General features: G+C 49.9%; 6 protein-coding genes across 9 annotated transcripts; 4 read left to right on the top strand and 2 right to left on the bottom strand.

Annotated features, from left to right (window-relative positions):
- Positions 1 to 1,756: 1,756 nt before the first annotated feature.
- PV06_03060 (uncharacterized protein) lies at positions 1,757 to 5,062 on the bottom strand (the record flags this gene model as incomplete). Its single annotated transcript, XM_016403815.1, has 1 exon — positions 1,757 to 5,062. The coding sequence occupies one exon, from the start codon at positions 5,060 to 5,062 to the stop codon at positions 1,757 to 1,759; it is 3,306 nt and encodes a 1,101-aa protein (XP_016264820.1).
- Positions 5,063 to 9,639: 4,577 nt separating this feature from the next.
- Positions 9,640 to 11,021, top strand: PV06_03059. Of its 2 annotated transcripts, XM_016403814.1 has the most exons (2): positions 9,640 to 10,016; positions 10,083 to 11,021. In XM_016403814.1, the coding sequence occupies exons 1-2, from the start codon at positions 9,819 to 9,821 to the stop codon at positions 10,917 to 10,919; spliced, it is 1,035 nt and encodes a 344-aa protein (XP_016264819.1). In that variant the 5' UTR covers positions 9,640 to 9,818; the 3' UTR covers positions 10,920 to 11,021. The 2 variants fall into 2 exon arrangements, with proteins under 2 accessions (XP_016264819.1, XP_016264818.1); XM_016403813.1 differs by having other exon boundaries at positions 9,640 to 11,021.
- A 1,042-nt stretch (positions 11,022 to 12,063) lies between these two features.
- PV06_03058 lies at positions 12,064 to 14,968 on the top strand. 2 transcript variants are annotated; one of them, XM_016403812.1, is made up of 3 exons: positions 12,064 to 12,535; positions 12,679 to 13,763; positions 13,811 to 14,968. In XM_016403812.1, the coding sequence occupies exons 2-3, from the start codon at positions 12,906 to 12,908 to the stop codon at positions 14,396 to 14,398; spliced, it is 1,446 nt and encodes a 481-aa protein (XP_016264817.1). In that variant the 5' UTR covers positions 12,064 to 12,535; positions 12,679 to 12,905; the 3' UTR covers positions 14,399 to 14,968. The 2 variants fall into 2 exon arrangements, with proteins under 2 accessions (XP_016264817.1, XP_016264816.1); XM_016403811.1 differs by having other exon boundaries at positions 12,064 to 13,763.
- Positions 14,969 to 15,009: 41 nt separating this feature from the next.
- On the top strand, positions 15,010 to 15,861 carry PV06_03057 (uncharacterized protein). The gene has a single exon (XM_016403810.1). It carries the CDS (start codon positions 15,250 to 15,252, stop codon positions 15,688 to 15,690), a length of 441 nt encoding a protein of 146 aa, XP_016264815.1. The 5' UTR covers positions 15,010 to 15,249; the 3' UTR covers positions 15,691 to 15,861.
- A 2,414-nt stretch (positions 15,862 to 18,275) lies between these two features.
- Positions 18,276 to 19,745, bottom strand: PV06_03056 (uncharacterized protein; the record flags this gene model as incomplete). The annotated part of the gene is made up of 7 exons (XM_016403809.1): positions 18,276 to 18,306; positions 18,372 to 18,669; positions 18,753 to 18,874; positions 18,944 to 19,310; positions 19,373 to 19,458; positions 19,514 to 19,557; positions 19,635 to 19,745. 7 exons carry the CDS (start codon positions 19,743 to 19,745, stop codon positions 18,276 to 18,278), a joined length of 1,059 nt encoding a protein of 352 aa, XP_016264814.1.
- Positions 19,746 to 20,360: 615 nt separating this feature from the next.
- PV06_03055 lies at positions 20,361 to 22,225 on the top strand. Of its 2 annotated transcripts, XM_016403807.1 has the most exons (5): positions 20,361 to 20,636; positions 20,725 to 20,762; positions 20,834 to 21,133; positions 21,208 to 21,499; positions 21,549 to 22,225. In XM_016403807.1, exons 1-5 carry the CDS (start codon positions 20,591 to 20,593, stop codon positions 22,070 to 22,072), a joined length of 1,200 nt encoding a protein of 399 aa, XP_016264812.1. In that variant the 5' UTR covers positions 20,361 to 20,590; the 3' UTR covers positions 22,073 to 22,225. The 2 variants fall into 2 exon arrangements, with proteins under 2 accessions (XP_016264812.1, XP_016264813.1); XM_016403808.1 differs by lacking the exons at positions 20,361 to 20,636; positions 20,725 to 20,762 and having other exon boundaries at positions 20,769 to 21,133.
- Positions 22,226 to 22,276: the final 51 nt, after the last annotated feature.

The following is a 22,276-nucleotide window of genomic DNA, read 5'->3' as shown; positions in this document are numbered from 1 at the left end:
ATCGCCGAAACCCAACGTGGGCTGTAGATCTCTGCTTGTCGTCTTCTAGCAGCGTAGACGATATGATTTTGGTGACGGTGATTTTCAAGGGAGAAGAAAAGACCGAATGACCTTTTGACCTCGGGCCATTTTGATCCTTGAAGGATTTAACCCACTTTTACTCCAATGCTTAGCAACGTCTTGGTAACAATGTCGAGGTATGATGTTCGTCATGTCTCATTGACTTGTAATACGAATTGAACGAGTGAAGTCAACATACTTTCACAAGAAACATGGCAGATAAAGAAGGCTTTCTCGCCAAACCGTCGGGGGACTGCTGCTTGAAAGGATCCATCCACGATGGTGAACCGAGAGGTCGATTTGAAGAGATCTCCGGAGTCCAGACGTACATTTCAGTCCCTCGAGGCCAAAGTAACAACGGCAACATCGTCCTATACTTCCCCGACGTTTGGGGGTTTTTTCTAAATGGATTTTTGATCATGGATGGATTCGCAGATGCAGGATACACTGTCATGGGATTGGATTACTTTCGTGGGGTTCGAGACACCCTTGGCCCTTGATTGTCTTGTTCAACTTGTGGGATGTGTTCAGTCTGATTTGCGAGTTCTTTCTAGGACCCGGTATGGAAACATCGAAAGGACCGTAACGATCGATCAAACCCAAACTTCGACTATGAAGCATGGAAAAAGAAACATATCGCGTTTGCAGATGCCACGGTCCCCGGTTGGGTGGAGGCTGTCAAGAAGCAATTTGGTGGGCCGACTACAAAATATGCATGTGTAGGGTATGTGACAGAGCTTACAACCTCTACAACATGATGCTATTCCACCTGACTCAAGTGATGCTGACTGAATACCTTGTGTCTCAGGTACTGCTTCGGAGCACCTTATGTATGTAACGAACTAGCTGGCAATACCTGTTCGGCGGGAGCTTTTGCCCATCCGGCATTCTTGAAAGAACATCACTTTCGTCAAATCAAAAGTGAGAGAGAACTCCCACCCCTGGAAAGGTCAAAAATCGACAAGGAAAAAAAAGATACCGTAACGCTAACGTGACTGGATTCCAAAGAACCTCTATTTTTGTCTTGTTCAGGAGTCGATCATACATTTCCGACAGAAGCCAGAAGAGAGGCCGTGGATATCTTACGACAAGATAAAAAGACTTACAACGTACAATTATTCTCCGGTGTCGAACATGGTTTTGCCCTTAGAGGGAATATGGAAAACCCATATGAACGTGAGTTTGTACATACTCGAGGTGCTTGTTGAAACCCGAAATACGACTTTGGCTGACAAGATTCTGATTTCTAGGTTATGTCAAGGAAGAAAGTCTAAGAGCCATTGCTCAATGGTTTGATTACTGGTTGTCACAATGAGGTCGTTGCGAAGAGAAGTACTATATCCAAGGTAGTATTATAGTCAGCAAACCAAAGATTGCTGGATTCAAAGTTGGAATATCTCGTCTACCTTTCACATTGTGTGAGAAAAGAAAGGAAAAGAAACCTATGATCATGGTTCGTTTGATGAAAAAATCATTGCAATTTGGTCTATGATGCGGAGGGTAAATTCAGAACCGAAAACGGCAAAATTTCCTCCCTCCAGTGAAATGCCCTCCAGGGGAATTTCTGAACTTTGATATAGCTATATTTGACACGAACAACCTCTCATGCAATCTTCTTGTCAATTAAACTTGCTGCCTGTCTGCGTGACATTTTCGTCATGCTCCCCCTCCGTGTCCTCCAAGCAAAGGAGAATTCTCACCGGCTTTCTCGTCGCAATCTCGCTCTCTCGCGCCATCTTCGAAGGAAATCCACCACCGCCGCAGACACATCAGAGAACTCGGGTTGGCTTTCTTGATCGCTCCCTTCTTGCCCTTGATCTTCGGAGTTGTTGTCTTGCAACGGGCCGGTCGGGTGACCATGCGGCACGATGTTTGACGCGCTCTCACTCGTAGCAGAGGAAGAAGAAGCATTGCCACCATCTGGGACGGAGACCTCATTACTGGACTGTGGCTCGCTTGTCAGAGTACCGGAAGCATCGCTTGTAGCTGGTTCTGCTTGGGATGGTTCCACTTGAGGCGTATCCAAGGAAGCTCGGTCGTCTGCAATGATCGGAGATTCTCTTGATCCAGGCAAACTAGTCGCAATGTCAGCATTCTGAAAGCCCGATGGGTCTGAGGAATCATCGTTACCTTCAAGCAAAGACCGAAAACTCTGATCGGCGACCGTGTTCCCGTGCTGTTGTGGTAAAGTCTGCCCGCCATGTGTCGGTGCAGACGCATATACGTTTCTGCCGGGAATTGGTACCTCTTCATCTTGCCGTAATGCTTCGTCAGAACCTCGGGATGAAGCAGTCTCATCTTCTTCAGCCGAAGACATAGTCTGATCAATCGCCAGGGCATGAGAAGATTCTGGGCGTGTTTCGACGTCATCCACTGAGGTCACTGCGGCGATATCGTCGTGTTCCTCAGGTGCCTCATCTTGCTCCTCTGCTGCTTCGAGTTCAAACCAGGCTAGATCAGCCTCTAGGTCCGTTAGCATCTGATCCACCTCCGTGGCCATGTCCTCGTGATAGGCAGGATCCATCGGTCTCTGATTACCTTTCAAGTACCACGCCTGGACGCGCAAAAACTCAGTCGAGTACCTGTTCATGGCGATTTTGACCTCCTTGATATCCAGATCCAGATCCGGGGCAAAGGGTGATCTCTCACAGGAAGCGATTCTGTCCACTAAACTATGACGAAGCTTCAGATGGGTACTCAACTCTTGCCTCAAAGCGGCCTTGCACTCAGCTGTCGCGGCGGAGCAAGCACCCTCGATCCGACCAATTATGCCATACAGTCTGGCCAACCCACGCTTGTATATCTTGTTCAAGTGTTCGAATTCATAGTCGTCAACGCCGGGCAAGTACGTCAATTTATATGCCTCCCATTGGACCAAAAAATTGTCGTACTCCTGGTGGAACTGTTCCATGGTCAGACTCACTTCCGATGGTGGCGTGAAGGTATGCATCAACTGCGGGCCAAGACGATGTATGTTTTTGATCACGTTGAGGTGGAAACGGAAGCTGTGTGTCGACATGGAGGCCAGTGGCTTGGGTCTGTATACAAAAGCCAGTTGACGCGGAGGCTCATCTGAAGTTGGGATGATGACCCATGCCCTCGACGTGGAAAGCAGTCCGACTATAGCCAAGCTTGAATTGGTCATGATTGCCGCCCAATACTCGGGGTTGATACGAGATGCTTCTTTCGAATTGCTCAAGGTGTGCACTCTTTCGAGGGCTTCCTGCAGCTGTTGAACGCTCTCTCCGTGGTGGGCAACCGTTCTAACTCCAGCACGCACGAATCTCTCCAGCTGATGCCTGGCCACTATGAACGACTCGTCACTCATGGCCCCAATAGCACCTTGAAGGATGTTTCTGGCGCCCTCGAGTAGGTTGACGTAACGACGATATTCATGGCCGCTGAGCTGGTGATGACGATCGCCTTCCAGCTCCCCAATACTCAGAGCTGGCTGGGTGTCTACACCTGCGACTGATACCAGTATCCGAGGAGTTCCCCGTGAGAATTGAAAGGTAACCTGGAAGCTTTTGTCCTCCGATCGTAAATTTCTGATATCGTCAAGCAATCTCTCCAGTGTACTCACCGTAGGGAAAACACGTACAGGGTCTCGCTTCAGTATCGTCTGCACATGTAAGTTGTCAGCAATCTTGATTTCTTCAAACGCCGCTCTCCAGAAGGCACTGTCTGAGACAAAATTGCCCAATTCGCGAACTCCCCTGGCACGTTGCATGTGTCGGAGTAAGATGAGAAGTCCTTCACGGTTGTCAATAATCGGCATACCAGCTAGGATGCGTCGGGATGTAGCACATGCACTCACCTTTAGCTCGTTAACGATATCTCTGACGAGCTTCGCCACTCTTTTGCCTGATAGAGTCAGGCCACCCGTACTGCCAAGGCGATACTGCGGCCACATTTCAACCACATGAATTGGCCGAGTTCTTCCCAGCATCGTCAGAAGGAGAAAACGCCGAAAGTCCCGAGACACATGTGGAAATGTCAATGGTCCGAGTTCATCGTCGAGAAGAACGGCTGGCATGTTGAAAAACAGATAGTTGCTAATATCGATCTTGCTGTATGTGACGATATCAGTCTCGACAAAATGCCGCCCTTTCGGAATAACCGCTTCGGCGGAGCTATTGCTTATGGTACTCCGGTGTTCCGAATCTGCGTAGGTCGTGACTGGATGCACTTCTTGACGAGAAGAGGAAGAAGGAGGTGCGGAAACCGTTGAATGGGGTTGTCGGTCGCTGTAGGCAGGTGGTGCTTCGCCATCTCTATAAGTCGGGACATCTCGGGCTCGTGATCCTCGTGGGTAGCTGTCGGGTATCTCTCGCGGATGTCGAAGAAGGACCTCCTGGCCCGAGTTGTTGCGGTATATAGGTCGTGGTTCATACTGAGGAGGTGCATGTTGGAAGAGTACGTCCCGCTGCTCCAGTTCTGGGTAAGGTTGGAGGGCCAACTGAGTGATGCGACGTCCTTCGTGATGAGGACGTGCATCGTCAGGCACACCGTCACCAACCCTAGTTACCATCAAGACCCAGTCATCAATGAGCGTGGCCACCACATGCTCCGGTACTGACAGACCCCACTGAACCTGGGCATATTGCATCACAAAACCAACGCCATAGTCTCGCAGATTGATACACTCGTAGGCAATTCCAGCTGGAAGGATGTGGCCACCATGATAACCTGGCCCTCTGATCGGTGGTGCTGTCGCGACCATGTATTCTCCGGTTGACAGGTCTTCTTCGGTCACTTCGAAGTCTTTCTCGACAACTGCACGAATCGTCTCGCTATCAATCTCGACATTGAATTCAGTGAGTATATGACAGGGTATACAGCTGCTAGAATGCTCATTCTTGAGGAGAAATAAGATTCTTGCCGCCATGGCGACACAGATCAATTCCTCCGTAGCCAGACGGAGTTTGCCAAAGCGTTTGTTTTGAAAGATCTCTGTTTCGAAACCGGGTTCAAGGTCGAAATACCCTTCCGGAGGAGCCATGGTGGTTGCTTGGATACTTTTGCTGTGCAGTTCAATTACTCTCAGCTAAGATAAGCTATGCCAGGGGTACAACGGAGATATTGGGAGAACTGACCTTGAAGAAGCAGACATGGTATGATATTTATAAATGTATTGAGAAAGACATGATGGTCCCGTACAAAGGTAGTATAGAAACCGCACTGCGTCGTTGTTGTCACGACATACAATCCCATTCTCAAAACAGACAATACAAGAGGGCCTTCTTTCATATAGAAACAACACAGGGAACAACACAGGGAACAACACAGGGAACAACACAGGGAACAACACAGGTTGAACTTACAGACCACTGACAAAGATATGTTTGCTTCTTTGTTTCTTTATGGAAATCTTTTGTCGCTTTGTGAGATCTCCAAAATAGGTGTGCTTCATTATTCAACAACAACAGTATTTTCTGTGAAAGGACGAATCAGACCTTGCCAATCATGTGCTATGAAGCAACTGGTACTTACTTGTGACACAAAGTATCTCAAAAAGTGGTGGAACGTATACTCTCATTGTAGTGACGATTGGAGCCTCCTATCGTGCCCATAGCTCATGCCAACGAAGCTCTATGAATAATGGTAAGTCGCCTAGCACACTCAACCTCCGCCGCGACGTCTTTCTGCTTCTCCAGTACATCTTTCATGCGGATTTCGATCTTTGACAAAGTTCTGCGTCGTGTATCTGAGTCGATACCCTCTCTGTCGAGGAGCTCTATCTCCCGCATGATAATCATGGCGTCAATAAGTAATTGGTTTTCACGGCTCTTCGCCACATGTAGTCTATCCTCCGCAGCGCGAAGATCTTGGCGAGCCTCGATTCGCGCGGCACGATAAACACTGACACGTTTTGGCTTCATGAACGCCAAGCTGAAGCGACTAGGCTGACGAGTGGTCGGGGCCTGGATTCGTCGCTGATTCTCGAAAATACTGCTAACAACTTCGGTGACGACTCTGAGCGTCTTAGTGCCAGTATGTCGAATAACCTCTTGAACCGCTTCATTCTCTGTCTTGCCATCAGTGAAAAATTGGACAATGCGCCAGTATGCAGGGAACGGAACCTCATGGCTGCAAACATTGACTGTCGCGATCTCGTCGAAATTTGGTTCTGGAGCCGTAACCACCCAAAAGGTACTGCTCTCTGAAGCCATTTGGGACTTTGGAAGATGTTTGTTATGGTACCGAGAAGTTCCCTGAAGATCAAGAGGTATTTAAGTCAGATTGACAGGAAAGAGGAGATTCTGAGATTCATTGTTCAACTTGTTCTTTATTTGTACTCGACTTCCCTAGCCGCCGACTTTTTCTGGAAGGTGGACGATTTTGGTAAGAAAGAACCAAAATATAACAAAAGCCTGAAAGGGAATCTCATGTTCAAAGATGTTTGCAATGACTTGAGGAGGAGAGAGGGCTATCGACTTCCCCTGCAAGGATTCCACTACCCCTGCCTGTTCGCCACGTTGCCGGCTTTGATATAAAGGGTGATTGCGCACCTACTTTTGTTAGCATAAATCAAATGGAGTGTCAAAGGACATACGCCACAGCGGCATAGTATGGCAGACCTCGGACAGGTCCAGCAACACCCTTGATATAGACTATATTGTACAGTGCTCTGTTGAAGACATATGCCATGCTCAAAACGTTCAACCACCAAACGTCTACGCCAGTAGTATTCGCCGCAACCACGGCACCAGCGAAAAAGCCCAGGTTTTCGAAACCGTTGAGTTGTGCTCCCTCAGCACGGATAATTTTTCGCTTCAAGGATGATTCGATGGTTTTGTTGTCCTCGACAGAAGCAACGAACAGTCTAGGATTGACTCTGTCAAATTTACCAGCCTTAGAAACCCTATCGTAGCGGGCGATGGCATAGAAATGGGGTATCAGGCTAACAACCCACGCAGCCGGGACTGTATAATAGGAAAGATTGGTCCGTTCCATGAAGGCGGCTTGTGGTATACTGCGTGATGCAGAATTAAGAAGACAAGAGCTTCCGAAGGTGAGCTGACCACTTTATAACAAGGATCGCTGGAACGGGGACACATCTCAGAGTCCTCAAGCGGAATTTTCATGGTGCTGACGACGATTGTCAGAACCTTCGCCCGGAAGGAGTCAATGATCGAGCAAGGTGGCAAGCTGTAAGAAAAGAGTGCGGAAAAGGTGAAAGGCGGAGCGCGGTTACATCCCTGCCCCCTTGGTAGGCCTAACAAAAGGTGGCGATATCGCGGACAAGGACTCGACTCCTTTGTCACACTGACTGGTGTATAGCCAAGAATAACTCGCGCAATTACTCATAAGATGAAGAGCTCCATTGGGCTCGGTCTATGGACAGCTAAGCATAGATGGTACATCAAGAATTCAAATCAAACGAACAGTTATAGCTCTCTTCAAGGCGACGCATCTCCTATCTCATACAATAGGTCCTTGATGACGGTCTCGAGAAGCTTTCGTGTCGCACTCAATGTGCTCCCTTGTCCGCAGCTCGCTCGTGGAGCCTCCCGCTTCTAGTGGTCCACCAATGCCGTCTTTCTCCCAGAATTTGTTCTTGTTATCGTCGCCTCTGATTAGGCCTCCAATGTCGAATGGATCAAATAGGGTAAGTAGAAAGTGTCTCTTGTCTACCATTCCCGGTCCTTCAATCTCTGTTTTCCCATCCACGGCCAGGTATATTTTGTGTTTGGCTGGGAGGTATTTGGCTGGGGGATAGATATTCAAGAGGAAAGTGTTTGCCAGCATGGGAAGTGCTTCAAGCACCCAGAAGAGGACTTCGTCTCCGTTCGCGACCGAAGTTGGTGGGTAGAAGAAAGCCGCAGTGCGGAAGGTGTTGCGTATGAGGATCAGGAAACAAGAAGCGTATAGCTCGTAGATAATGACCTTGCACTTGTGATTGAAGACACCCGCTTCGAGGCATCGCCGATGAAAGAAAACGACGAGATAAATGAAGGCCAGAAACATGCCGAGTAATAAAAACAGCGAAGCCTTGACCATTATGAGACCAGCGTTGATGCTGGATTTGCTATTGTCGGCATTGGCAGCCCTAGACGCGCCATTGCCTGCGATGATGCCGTCAATTGTGTCGAGGGCAATGCTTTGCTAGTGTTAGTTCTCCGGTCGCCCAAAAATGTCGGGTTGGAAGACTTACAAAGTTGTCCACACTCGGCCGGGGTGGAGAGGCGAAAGATATGGCAAGTAGTATAGTATTCTTCCAAAGATGAAATAATTTGCACCATTGTAGACCGGAGGAGCCAGAAACAGTAAGACTGAACTTGCGATGAATATGGACAGGTTGTCATAGTGATAAGCCCCATATTCTCGGAGCGCAAATCCCACGATGAAGAGGAGCGCAGCCCAGGGAAGGAGAAACCCAATGCGCCAGGATCTGTATTTCAGGTTGTTTTGCCACACATGCAGGACTCCTGAGATGAGGAACAGAACTGCAAAGGCGGCTGAAACCCCTTTGGTAGGTGCGTAGACCCAATATGATCCTTCAACAACATGAACCATAGTGATAGTTGTGTACTCAAGGTTTTGGTTGCCCTAGTTTGTTCGCTAACAACATTTACGCAGACCTTGGGCTTTATATATTCAATCAAAAATCGGGTTGTCAGTAAGTCATCTACCCAACTAGGCCAAGTTCTCGGTAATTGAGTAGGGTGTGTTGTCCCGTTGTTCAAGAACGCCTTGCGCACGAAGCGCCATATGGGTGAAGACAGAGAAACGGCACGGGACAGATTCGAGCTATGTCAGGTGGATCAGAGAGGGTGAGGTATCGTAGGTGCGACGAAGAACGACTGAAAGTACACCAATTGCCATGCGAGTGGGACAAGATCAATCGTCTTTTGAGGAAAGCCTTGTGGGTGCCTGGTCAATATTTACAGCATGTTTGCGGTGATGAATGCATTCAAGGACAAGAAGACCATGTCGGGTTCGCTGAACGCCCTCAACAAGGGATAGTGCAAATACAATCGACCATCGGCAATCATCTCACGATGAAAATCAGGAGATTAATTTAGTGATTGTGAAATACGAATAAGAAGCCGACGTGTAATAAAAAATGCGAATACGAAGAACAAGCGCGATCAATCACAAAGAACTAGTTCATGGCAGGGCAGACACGGTACGGAGTATATGGTCCAAACGTCCAAAATCAGCCTTGTACTGTAGATCTCGATGAGCTCGAGCCGTCCACGTGATGCTTCACGTCACGTTCTGATGTTTCCAGAGTGTGGATTATCGTATTTCCGAACTCCGAATATCCCACCGTTTGCCTCGGCTTTCTGATCAAGAAGCTCCCTCCACCATGCCATTATAGGATCTAAGCACATTATAAGATAGTGTTAACCTGTATTTAGATGGCAATGTGTGCCTGAGTGAGTTATCTAGGTATAACAGAACACCTCAAACCGATTCAAAAAATGTGAAAGCCCTGATGATTTACTCTAGACGTTAGAGCAACTATGATGGTATTTACACCGCAGATCTGATACTCATTGAAGCTGCAAAATTAAGACCTCGAGTCGAAGCTCATTTTCTTTTATCAGACCTTATTTTCCAATCTTGCTACAGGCTTCCAAACATAGCATACTCCAGCTGCCGAATAACTGTCAAAGGAAAAAGACCGACTGTCCTGTTTGAATGCCAGCGCTCACGGCACATCTCGGATCGTCTGACTTGAATCCTGAGGTGTCTTGTTATTTAGACAGATTGAGCCCGTGAAACTTGATATCGACACTGAAATCAGCATGTCGCGACAGCACGCCAGCATGCCTGGCGTTGAGCAATTCGATGAGTACTTTCATAAGAATCCAGCGCCGAAGTCTCTGTCAAAACACCAAGCATTAACACGCGAGTTCGTCCAGTTCCACCTAGAAAGCTCACCAAACCGACGAATTGCGTTGGTCACCTCAGGAGGCACGACGGTACCCCTCGAGAATCAGACGGTACGCTTTATCGATAACTTCTCCGCTGGAACCCGTGGAGCAACGTCAGCTGAATACTTCCTGGAGGCGGGCTACGCCGTGATATTTCTCCATCGACAGTTCAGCCTCCTGCCTTACTCCCGGCACTACAGCCACAGTACAAACTGCTTCCTTGACTTCATGGAAGAACATGATGGTGATGATGAGCGTGTCGTAGTGAGGAAGGAGTATCAGGAGAAGATGCGACGTGTTCTACACCAATACCAATTGGCCAAGAAGAATCGCCTTTTACTCCTGCTGCCTTTCACCACCGTCACCGACTACCTCTTCCAATTACGCAGTCTCGCCGTCTCGATGCAGCCGCTAGGCGAACGCGCGCTGTTCTATCTTGCGGCAGCCGTCTCTGATTTCTTCATTCCCAGAGAACGCATGGAGGAGCACAAAATCCAGTCGAGAGAAGATCACGCCGGCGGGCAAGGAGCAGGGGCAAGTCGACAATTGGTCATCAATCTCGACCCGGTACCTAAATTCCTCAGCACGTTGGTGCACTCGTGGGCACCCAAGGGAAGCATGATTGTGAGCTTCAAGCTTGAGACTGATCCTGCCCTTCTTGTGGCCAAAGCCGAACAAGCTCTCAAGAGATATCAGCATGATTTGGTTATCGGTAACCTACTGACTACGCGCAAATGGGAAGTGGTGTTCATTACCCGGAACGGAGGCGAGAGGTGGCTCCGAGTCCCCAAAGCACGGAGATCGAAAAGTATCTCTGGAGTTGAAGAATTGGTAGGCAAGGCAGAACGCAAGCACGAAGCTCAACATGTGGATCTTGAAGGAGGGACTGTGACCGAAGGCATGGAAATAGAGAGCTTGATCATACCCGAGCTGGCCATCATGCATACAGACATGATAGAGAATGGAAAATGACCCCGAGGCAGGCCAATGACGGTAATGGGTCCAGCAAAACCCCAATATTAAACTACCATGAATCTCTATCTATTGCTATAATGAGGAAATCGTCTAAATACAGCAGAGAAGACTGTACCATTGGTGACATCCAGTGGAAGTGTTGTCTGGATATACAGGCTCCAATGAATCCGGCGGGAATTGTCTTCAGGTGTCCTAGGTTAGAATAGGTAACTAGTTTGTTTAATTGGCCACAGGGACCACCGGTATTCGTAGTGTACGAAGCCTTCGATGATGTGCAGAACTGTGGCCCCATCAGCGCCATCAAGCCGTCTTTTAGGATAGTAGTGCAGCGAGTTCCAAGTCCGCGTCACCAATCGAGATGTCTTTTTGAATGGACGATGAGAATAGGCCCCAACTCGGTCAAACGATCACAGATGGCCACCAGGACGGCAGATTCGTTACTCGTAGCTGACGACTACCCTGCAAGTTAGGGAAACAAGATTCGGCATTGGCTCAAGGATCGAAAAGACCTGTCAGGGTTGTCGGTGATCAGGATGGATTGGTTAATAGATCGACCTGCCAAAACGATAGTGACGTGAGAGCGCATCTTGAGAGCTCGTTTGGCTTTAGGAGCTTTTGGGCCTTCAAAATGCCCGAGCCAAATATCAGGCGAACCGAAGCAGATTGTGGACAAATCACAGAGGCGAAGACCTCGCGATGGGAACATGACACTCCACCTCCATCGCTTCGTGCCGGGTCATCGGTTTCGTTTAGCTGGAATTTTATTCGCGAGTACGGAGTATAGCACTCGTATTCTCCAGCCACATCTGGGTCTAGGAAGCCCATACGCGGTGAAGAGGCGTTCGTGTCCGTAAGAAGATTCCCGCTTCGTTGTGGTGCCCGTGGGAAATCAGCATATCCCGTTCATGGGTGACTCTGTAACGACTTGTTAGTTGGAGGCACTTCGGACCACTCGTAGAAGACGGGAGACACGGGATCGAGAAGACTCGGTAAATGGGATCAAGATGGAGTGACTTGCTGCATACAGACTGTCAAATGCTGTCAAACTGCGCTGCAGAGATGGCACTTGGAATAAACTGACAGCCGCCACGACAAGGATGCTGAGGGTATTCAGTAGAACATTCGGTCAGGTTGATCCCTACACCAACCTACCCTACCTCCTCGTTATACGCCGTACTGTAAGTCGCAAATGGTCCCGCAGGCGACAAGACCTGCTTCCCTGTCGCTGTCGTAGCTAGCTAGCAACGACTCCTCTTTATTCGTCTCATTCACATTACATTATTTGAGGACTTCGTGGGATCGAGCGAGGAGCTCGCCGTCCACTGCCTCAGTCGCTCGTTATTTGTCAATAAGATCTTCTTTCTATCCTGGGGTTGCTTCTTCATTCTCGATACTCGTACTCGAAATTCTACCCACAGACAGCATCTCCGTGAACGAGCACTCCGTGCTTTTTCCTGGTATTCAACTGGCACACCTAGGACAGACTCTGCCTAGACGAGACGTCGTTTAGCTGCACCTGCGGACCCTGGTACAGGTGGCTACGCTGTCCGCCGCTATCGAGCCCAAATCGTCGGGATTTCCTTCAAGCTTGCATCATTGCTTCTCCGTGCCAGGTGAGTCTCAATGGCAGTCCATAGATTGGACACATGCCCTTCTACAAGAAAAAGCATATCTTTGGCTTGTCCATCCGACCTCTACTTTCTGACTTGCCTCACAATGTGGCACGAGCTTTTTTCAACTGACCCCAATGTTCCAGACCGAGTAACTTGCTGAACTCCACCGTCGTGTGTCCATCCTCGATTCAACACGCAACGCGCCGCAGGCCTCGATCCCCTTACCTCTGTCGTTACACACACCGCAACCCGAGTCATCCCCCATACGAGATTGAGCTGTCAGAACACGAGTACCGCTTTGCATCATCAATCACTAGGTCAAAAAATGAGATAGCACAGGAGGGCAGTCCTTGCTCTCAAGTCGACCGAGATGACAGCAGTAGATCACAATCGATCTTTGGTATTGGGAAGCAACAGCCCCGTAGCAGGCAGAACAAATTGGAACATGTTGCATGATGACCTGCAGACATGGAAAGAGTCTGCCAAACTCATCGACGATGTCTCTTACAACACGGCTGTCCTACAACTGACCTCGTCAAAGACCGAGGATGATCTCGACGATGAAGTTTCCGCACAGCTTCAAGCTCTCGGTCTGCTACAACCAGCCGTTGTGTCGGCCCTACAAGCGATTACTTCATCTCTAGCTACCGTCACAGTTGCCTCGGATTCAATCAATGCGAGTGCAATCCACCCGAAGTCTCCAGACTGGAAATCCGCTGCTTCAAGTGACCACCGACCGATCACGCGATCGTCCTACACTTCCGACCGCTCACCTTCATCTCGAGTGGATGCAGACAAGAGAAGAAACTCACCCTTGAAACGAGGGTTGAAGAGGCTTTCGGGCTTTCGAAAGAGAAGGTCAGGCTCCGCGGCGCTTGCGTCCCCGACCTTGACGAGTGTTAGCAGCACAGACACACATCAGAGTGAAGAGGGCTCTATAGACATGAAGAATCCTTTGTCGATCAAGTCGAGCAAGAGTTCGTGGTCACCAATCTTGCCCGCCCGCAAACCGAGTTATGATGAGTCGACGCCCGTTGACGAAGACGCCCTCAAACGGAGCATGGAATGCCGGCACTTGATGAATCTTCAGATGACCCAATTGGAGGAGAAGGTCCGCTTTCTAGAGTACCAGACCACTCTAATTTCACAACTAAGAACCCGGAAAGAGGACGCAAAGAGGCAGAGACAAGTGGAGTATGAAAAGATACTCGCCGAACAAAGCACAAAGGTGAGTACCTTAGCCCTCTGCCAGCGCCCTAGCTAAACCCTAGCCAGAATGAACAAATTGTTGAAGCCCTGGAGGCACGTCAACTGGAGGAGGAAATTAAGATGCAGAAGGAACATGAGCTTGAGAAACGAGCTTGCATAGTGCGATTGCGGCACATGGAAGCCTATTGTCATACTTCTACGCCACCACCGGACTCTGTGAGTCCCGGTTCAGGCCGTTCATCCATTGATTCTTCTTTACCGGAAAGAAAAGTGACGGACAAGGACTATCACAACCTTGCTCAACAATATCGCGAACGAGATGTGATGGACACTTTGCATTCGTCCAAGATCAATGTTTTGCGTGGTAGGCAGAAAAAGGCCGTCGAAAATCTGATTGCGAAGAAAGAAGCCGAACTCGAAAAGATGGAACAAGATCAAGCAAAGGAACTCCAAACCATTGACCAAGATTTCACCTCTCAGGAAGTCCAACTGAGACTGGCTCTTGGGGTAAAGCGTACCAGACTTGAGAACAGGTGGAAAACGCAGGCATTGATCGAAAGGACCAAGATGGAAAAGGCGACTGGGCTTCCCTACGCTCCTTTACCAGACATCATTGCCGTCGAGGGATCCAAGACGACTGTTTTCGATCTCTGAGTTGGTCGTTCCCGACGATTCTTCGGCCCACCCCGTCAGTTTGATTGATATCGACAAATTCCCCCCCCCCCACCTCCTGATTTGGTTTTTTCCAGCTGCATCGCTCCAAACTATATTGACTATCCCATGGGGGTGGACACAGTCTGTGTGGTTCTTGCCGGCAACTGCCACAATGTAATGTGCTATGATGGATGAGGTCACTAAGAAATGAAAAACCAAGGGCAGTTCTTATGCCCACGCAGTCAGTACCTGCTACGAAATTATCGATAGAATAAGGAGGCCTTTTTGAGCCGAGCTTGCTAGCATATGTATGCGAAGTCTACGCAGAGAGGCGTTGAGGTCCTCCAACTTTCCATCTTTGTCGTCTACTACAATCATTGACTGAATAGGACGCCGTGCCTAGTTTTCGTGCTCTGTGACGAACAAGATGACAAAACCATCACAATCGACAAAGTACGGCATGGTATACTCGCATCGAGTACGAAAAGGGGTGGGAACAGATTCTCCGATCAATACGGAGGATGAACTAGCGGATATGCTTGCCGGTAAGCCTCGTTCAGGAACGTCATATCTACATCAGCGTATTCGTAATTACCCTTGAGAGAAGTTCGTGTCTATCGTCATTGCCCACGAGTACCTTGAGAATATTTTGGAAAGTATTCATAGTAGATCAAGCCGTTACCTAAATCAACCAAATCAAACATCCTTTTTCGTACTGTTTTTTTGTTTTTGGCTTGTTTCGTTCCAAAAGACACAAGTACGAGTACAAATAAAGAAAAACCACTCAAGTCAATCGACTGACATAATATTGCGTACCAAAAGCCTTCTCACCGTTTGAGACAAACACGGCCATGGCAGATCATACTCGAGACAAGACCACCAACGTGGTCGGGGGCGTCAAGTCGGCCCTCAGGGGCATCAAGGGTACCGGGGACGTCATCCGTGGGACGGTCAACGAGGGCGTCGACACCGCCTTCGACGACAAACACGGTGAAGTCAAGAATCGTGCGGTCAAGGAAAAAGGGGAGGCGGAGATGAAACAAGCGGACCAGACTCTCGGTGGTGGCCGCCCCACCACGACCGGCGCGACCGGTACTGGACTCAAGACCGGTGGACTTGGAAGGGGTACCACGTCGCCGACCACAGCCACACGCGGAACGACGACTGGGACGACGACTGGAACCACAACCGGCGCAGGTGCACATTCCGGCGGTGTTGGCAATTTGAGCAGTGGCGTGGCGTCTCAGCGTGGACAAGGTGGTGAACCTGGACCGACGCGGGAGATGTTTTGATTGAATTTTTAACAACCCAAACTGTGGTGCCTTTTTCCTGAGAACAACACAAGGAGGCGGCAGTGCATCGAACCATGAGGGACGGACTACCAAGCAGCGGCGAATAGTTCGGTTCCACTCACCGCTCTGTTGCTCTCTCTACATACCCATCAATAGTCATCAGAGTCATAAATCATCAATCACTCTCTAGATTTCTTACCCTCGCGTCCTCTATACTCCTCTTCCAATCCGTGTGGAAAATGTAGGCCAGTTCGATTGCAGCAACCAAGGCCAATCCAAGTGCGACTCCCGTCCAGAGTCCCCACAACTTCCAATCCAGACCGAATCCCAAGCCAAAACTGACCGGTAAAGCAACGACATAGTAACAAAACAATTGCACATATCCGCCCATCTCTTGCCGTCCCAGTCCGCGCAGGATCCCGTTACAGGTGGTCGCCAGGGAGTCGAACATTTGGAACGCCGCGAAGAGCGGGATGATGTTGGCGACGTTGTTGATGACTTCTGGGTCGGACGAGAACAAGGAAGGTATCACGCTCCGCAAGCCGATGAAGAGGGTCATGTTGATACTTCCCACGAGCGCGGCCGCGAACAGCGTCACCTTCAAACCCATCCGGGCGGCTTTCAAGCGAGCCGCGCCGATGTGTGTGCCGATCCGGGTGGAAGTGGCGATGCTCAGTGCAAAGGGCACCTGAAATTCAATCAACACGAGAGTGGCCAGTACGGACTGCGTGGCCAGGATGGTCGTTCCAAGTCGCGAGGCCGCAAAGGTGAGGATCTCGAAAGCGAGGACTTCGGCTTCGGTCATCAGTAAGCCCGGGATGGAGAGTCTGATCATCGCACCCCAGTTCCGAAACGCTTTGCTGGTGAACCCGGTCCAGCATGGGGCGTCACCATCTTCGGCGGCGTTGGTTCTTGAAAAACGAATATAGAGCACCAACACAATGGGGAGGAGGACGTGTGTGCTTGCCACGGCTATGGGAGCGCCGACAAACCCCCATTGAAGCCGCCATACCATGATGTAGTTGAGTAGAGCATTGACCGGTGCGCACACGATCAGGACGTACAGCGGCGCTGAGAAGAGGCCTTGGGCTTGGACGAAGCGCTTGATCGCCTCGAATGCCGCGTAGCCCGGCGCACCCAAAAAGACGATGCGCAGGTAGGTGGCGGCGAGGTGTGCGACGGTGCGGTCGGGGACAATACCGATCAGGACGGGCTCCGCGAGAAAGAGCCATATGACGCCAACAGGGATGGTGGTAAGCCAGAGGAAGTACACCATGCGTTGGGTGTATAGACCGACGAGGTCCTTGCGGCCGGAGCCAAAGGCTTGGGCGCAAAGCGTGTCGAGCGATGTCGCCAGGCCATGAAAGATGGAATAGCCTGTTATGTTGGCCGTCATGGTCGCGAGGCTTACCGAGGCCAATTCCGTCGTGCCAATGTGCCCGACTGCAAAGACGCTGGATACGGTGAGAGACTGCTGCAGGAGAAATGTGAGGATCATGGGCACGGAGTAGCCCGCGAGGACTCTGGATTCTTGTTGCCATGTCGTCTGGGTGAAGGCGTCGTCGACACTCTTGCTTGTGGCATCTGGTCCCTTTACGCATCCGTCGGTGGTCCTCCTTTCATGTGCGAGTCCTGGATCAGCATGACTTAGCAGGGCTGAAGTCTCAGTGATCGGATACTCGTCGTTCGTTCTTATCATGGCACTCCCGGGATGGACAGAATGTTCTGCATCGGCTATCATCGTTGCGCGCGGACTTCTTGTGACTTTGTTACTGTCGGCATCGGGGGATCGATCCAATCTCTAATGATAGTCAAGGAAGGAAAAGAGTCTACTACCAGGAAACAGGAAGTAAATTGGGTTCTTTTGTGTTATTACCGACACCGGCATTGCGCCTGCACATCAGCGAGCGAGGTTCGGAACCGGACAAGACCTACCTATATTCTCGATTGATTTTGCTGATAAGACTGCTCTGTACTCCGTACCAGCAGTTATTAGCAGTGCAGGAACACTCGGCCACTGTGCGAAAGGTAAATCAATAGTCGCGTGTTCATTAGATTGTGTATGCCGTCGACCCGTAGAAGGGAAAGACGGTTCGGCCGAGTTCTTGCGGGATTGCATGAGTTAGACTTGACTCGATCACTGAGATAGAAGGCTCTGTCTGAGTGCCACCAAAGAGGTTGTTGACAGATGAATGTGATCGCCCTCCTAACCTTGAACACCTTGCAATTAGAAGGTACTGTAGGGATTAGATAGGCGCCCTAATGACGGTAGTAACCCTGGATTTGGTAAGAAGACAGTTTGAGATTCCAGCTACGCCCCCTAAGCCTGCATTGGTAAGGCCGATGAGGCTAAAATGCTGCCCGAGAAGGCCGCTCGCTCTAGGCCACTCTACACCCTAGACTTGGCTTTCCGAGCCCTAATGAACCCCTGGAGCGAACAGGCACGTGTAGACACTGTATTCAATCCCAATCGGGCCATGAAGCACAGACTTTTCGTTATGTCCTCCAATATCAAGATGGCTATATGAAAACCTCGAGCTTCTGATCAAACTGATATTGTTTTTCTTCACTCCGTACAAGATCGATCACTTGGGTTTCCGCCCAAATACAACGTAGCTATGCGCCAGGAATCAGCTCCCGACAGCGCAAAGCCTGTGACCCCCAGGTCAAGATGAACTTACAAATGGTAGTAACAATGGATCTTCCGATCCTTGACGTCCCTTCTCACCCTCGATAGGAATACTTCTACCTCGGCAGGAGTCCAATGAAGGCATCGCGTGAAGAGCATCATGGTCAACCCCTGGATACCCTCGGTCATGTTGACGCTCTCGAGGAGGCCAACCTGTTTGAGGCGCCTGTCTTTTGGCCATGAACCCACGGGAAGCTTCAAAATGTGCTCTTTCACATCCACGAATCCTGCCTCTTCCATCCAAGTTTTCAGGTTTCGAGGCGAAGTGGCGTCAGTGCCGAAAGGAATGCCTGGTTGGTCTTGTCAGTAAGGTGCACCTTTTGTTGACTGCACGCAAGACAGACGTGACACCTTCAGCATCGAGGTCACTCACTGGCATCGAAGAACTTCACTCCCCAGTGAAAGAGAGCCGAGTCCTCCAGAAGCGACCCATCATCACTGCGCATGAATGGATATTTCTCGTGCCATTCGACCCAGCCACCCGGTTTGACGAATCTGGAGAGACACACTCATTAGCCAGTGTACTCACCGCGCTACCTGGTCTCCCTGTCAAGGATTTCATACTGAAAGCATTGACGAATGAGCTTCGGCCAGTCTCGAATCGCACAGACAAAATTGCGATTGTGGATATAATCAAAGGTGGCCTCGTCCCATGTCCATTCGGCTTCGGCATCGTCAATCTCGAAACTACAATTTGGAGGAACCCATTCAGGCTGAATGGCGCTCAGATCTGTGCCAGTGACTGAGGAGCCAGGGAACATGTCGGCGTATTCAATGGCCCAAATGCCACTCCCAGTTCCCAAGTCCAATACTTGGGCGGCTTCAGGGTCGATAGGCGCCCAGAACAGTCGGTCTCCCAGCAGATGGGTGTGCATGGCATGTTGCATGTCAAGCCTCTCGACTTCGGCCTCGTCGTTCGGAAATGCATACTCTGCAAGATTTATGTCTTCAGACTTGTTTTTTCGCGTCCCCGGACAAAGGCAATACACTTACGTGATCTGCCATATGAATGGTACCGGCGGCCGTGTTCCCAGATACCGCGAGTGATATCAGAGGCCAGGGAGGTGAGATCACTCTGTCTGTGCTCTGTCAATGATCTCCGTATCCCGCAATCGGAGGTTTATTTCCATCTACATTGAGGATCCATAGGCAGAGTCGGCGTCCAGATCATCAGGACCCTATTGTCGTGCAAAAGGAATCATCAGCAATTGTGTGTCAACATCCTCTGAGAAGAGTCCATGAAACTTCGGCCTACGTCAACCTCGATGTATTGATTTCCATCCGCATCCGTGGGTAGTCCAGGCTGCGGATTGTCGTCAGCTTGTGCTTCGACCGCCGCATCAGAAATCGGTGCCTGAGATGCCATATTCCAGCATGGAGAATGGACTCAGTCTCCGGTGGGCCTAGCGGTCTTGAACTTGCGGTATGATATTTGCTGACAACGGGGGCGGAGTTCATTGCCCTCGTGTAGGACAAGGGCGGGCGAACCTGGGGTGGAATACGAGGTGCAGTGCATGACCTGTGCTTACTTACCCTCTACCGTGATCGTCGTTTATGTAGCGGTGACTCCCGAAATGGTCCGCCCCGGCACTTGACAATCTACGGTACAGGATCGTGTAGTATATGGAGTCCTCGTGCTCCATACTTCCGAATTTCCTCTCAATTCTATAGGTGCAACCTACGCTCTGCATTCGTCTGCAGCATGTTTCATCGACTTGCTCACCATTCTCCAAAAGGACACATCAATCAGTGCTAGTCCAGTGGCGTGTCATGAACCCTTTACGTATATCCAATGAGGCGCACCAGCCTCAGTGCAAAGACATTTCAGATCGGCCATCCCCCCTCGCACGTTAGGTTGCAATTCACCATACTGCCGACTGCATTTCACTCTTTTCACGAACAATCGACCTGGTCTCGAGTCAAGGAGATTCATGTTTCTGCCGTCACAAGTCACCACTTTTTCGCTGTCTTTTCAAAATGCTCGCAAGAATCTCCCATCATGTATGCACGGAAGACTAGAGTCTACTAACCCTGCATGGTCCCCCCTCCAATCCCTCACTAGGTCATGCAACTCGGTCCTCGCATCGGACTCATCTACCTAGCTACCTGAGTTTCCCATCGTCTTCGGCCCCCTCTGTGCACAAATCATCGCAATCTGGTCATTGTCGTCGCCCTCACTTTACCGTCTCTCATCAAAGCCGCAGCTGAACGATGGCGGAGAAAAAGGATCCCTTCCATATTCTCATCATAGGCTCAGGTATGGTTGTCATCTTTAGTAGTCTATCAAATGCACTCGTAACGGCTTCCCATGACTTCAACAAGAGCTCACACTGTCTTCAACATAGGCGTCGTCGGCCTACTCATAGCCCAAGGCTTGAAAAAGGTAGACCATGCCTTGTGCTGTCTAGCAAGTGAGGCAGGCCACGGAATACTGAACTCTACCACCTGGAGTAGGAAGGAATATCTTACGCTATCTATGAATCCGAACCTTCTGCAACCACCTATCGGCCACGAGAATGGGGAATGTCGGTACAATGGGGCCTACCCATGCTCGCTGATTGCCTTCCCAAAGAACTCTTTGATCGTATCTACACCGCTGCTGTGGATCCCAACTTCGAGCCTCCAGATCCTGGTGTTCTGCCGACCTACAATGGCCAGACGGGTGAGTTAATGAAGAACATTCCACTCCTGCGCATGTACCGTGTCTCTCGTCGGCGCTTCAGGAAGTTGTGCTCGGAAGACATCGACATTCAGGTAAGTGCACCTAACAAGCTTTCCTTCTGGCTTGTGGCTTGAGCACCGAGCTGATCTCGAACTCCCAATTGAAGTACGGCAAAATGCTCACCGATATCGCGTATGATGACGACGAATCCACTGTAACAGCTGTTTTCCAGGATGGGACCAAGGCAACGGGTAACATGCTGATCGGAGCTGATGGTGTCAAGTCGAAAGTCAGGGAGTCTAAGTTTGGGGAGGAAGGCCAGGCCTGCAGCGTTCCCTATTCCGCCGTCAACTTACATGTTTGTTACAATGATGCCGAGAAAGCCAAATTTGTTCGCCAGGGTCATCCTATCATGACCATGGGCATGCACCCAAATGGATATTGGCTGTGGATCTCAAGTAAGTCCTTTTCCTATCCTCCATTTCGATCACTAACCACAGTGAAAAGTCCAAGAGGTCCCGGATCCTAACGACCCAGCCACGTGGGTGTTCCAGCTACAGACAACGTGGCACCAGAAAGAAGGGGAAGAAGTCGATTCACTAGCTAACCTGAAAGCGAAGGCTGAGACCATGGGTGAACCATTTCGTTCGGCGAATCTTTGGATTCCTGAAGGGACAAAGATCTACTCCAATAACTTGTCCTACTGGATCCCTCGACCTTGGGACACCCGAAGAGGGAGATTTCTTCTTGCAGGCGACGCAGCCCATCCGATGACGTTTCAGAGGGGCCAGGGTTTGAACCATGGTATCGCCGACGCACGAAGTCTAGTTCTCAAGTACAAAGATGCGCTGGAGGGAAAAACCAGCTTCGAAGAAGCCGCCGAGGCATATCAGGCTGAATTGGTGGATCGCGCAGGTGAAGAAGTTCGTCTGTCCAAGGAGAATACTGAAATGCTCCATGATTGGGACAGGATGGCAAACTCGCCCATCATGCAACGAGGTGGCCATCCAAGGGAGCAAGCAGCAAAGTAACGAAGCCTGGGCCCATTTCATGTCGTGTGAGCAGTTACAGTAGTCAGCTGGGGTGTGCATAACATCACTTTCGACATGAAATAGTCGAACCATCGGAGTAAGGCAGAAGAACATGTTAATTGCAGTTGAGATATTGCCATTCATACAGTAACGGTGCTGGGCTTGTGCTTATGTAACCCAATGTCATGTCATCTCCGCAGACAA

The sequence above is a fragment of the Exophiala oligosperma genome (assembly GCF_000835515.1).
Source record: "Exophiala oligosperma strain CBS 72588 unplaced genomic scaffold supercont1.3, whole genome shotgun sequence".
Lineage (NCBI taxonomy): Eukaryota > Fungi > Ascomycota > Eurotiomycetes > Chaetothyriales > Herpotrichiellaceae > Exophiala > Exophiala oligosperma.
Note: the sequence above shows the minus strand (reverse complement) of the source record. Positions and strands in the feature narration are given on the sequence as shown.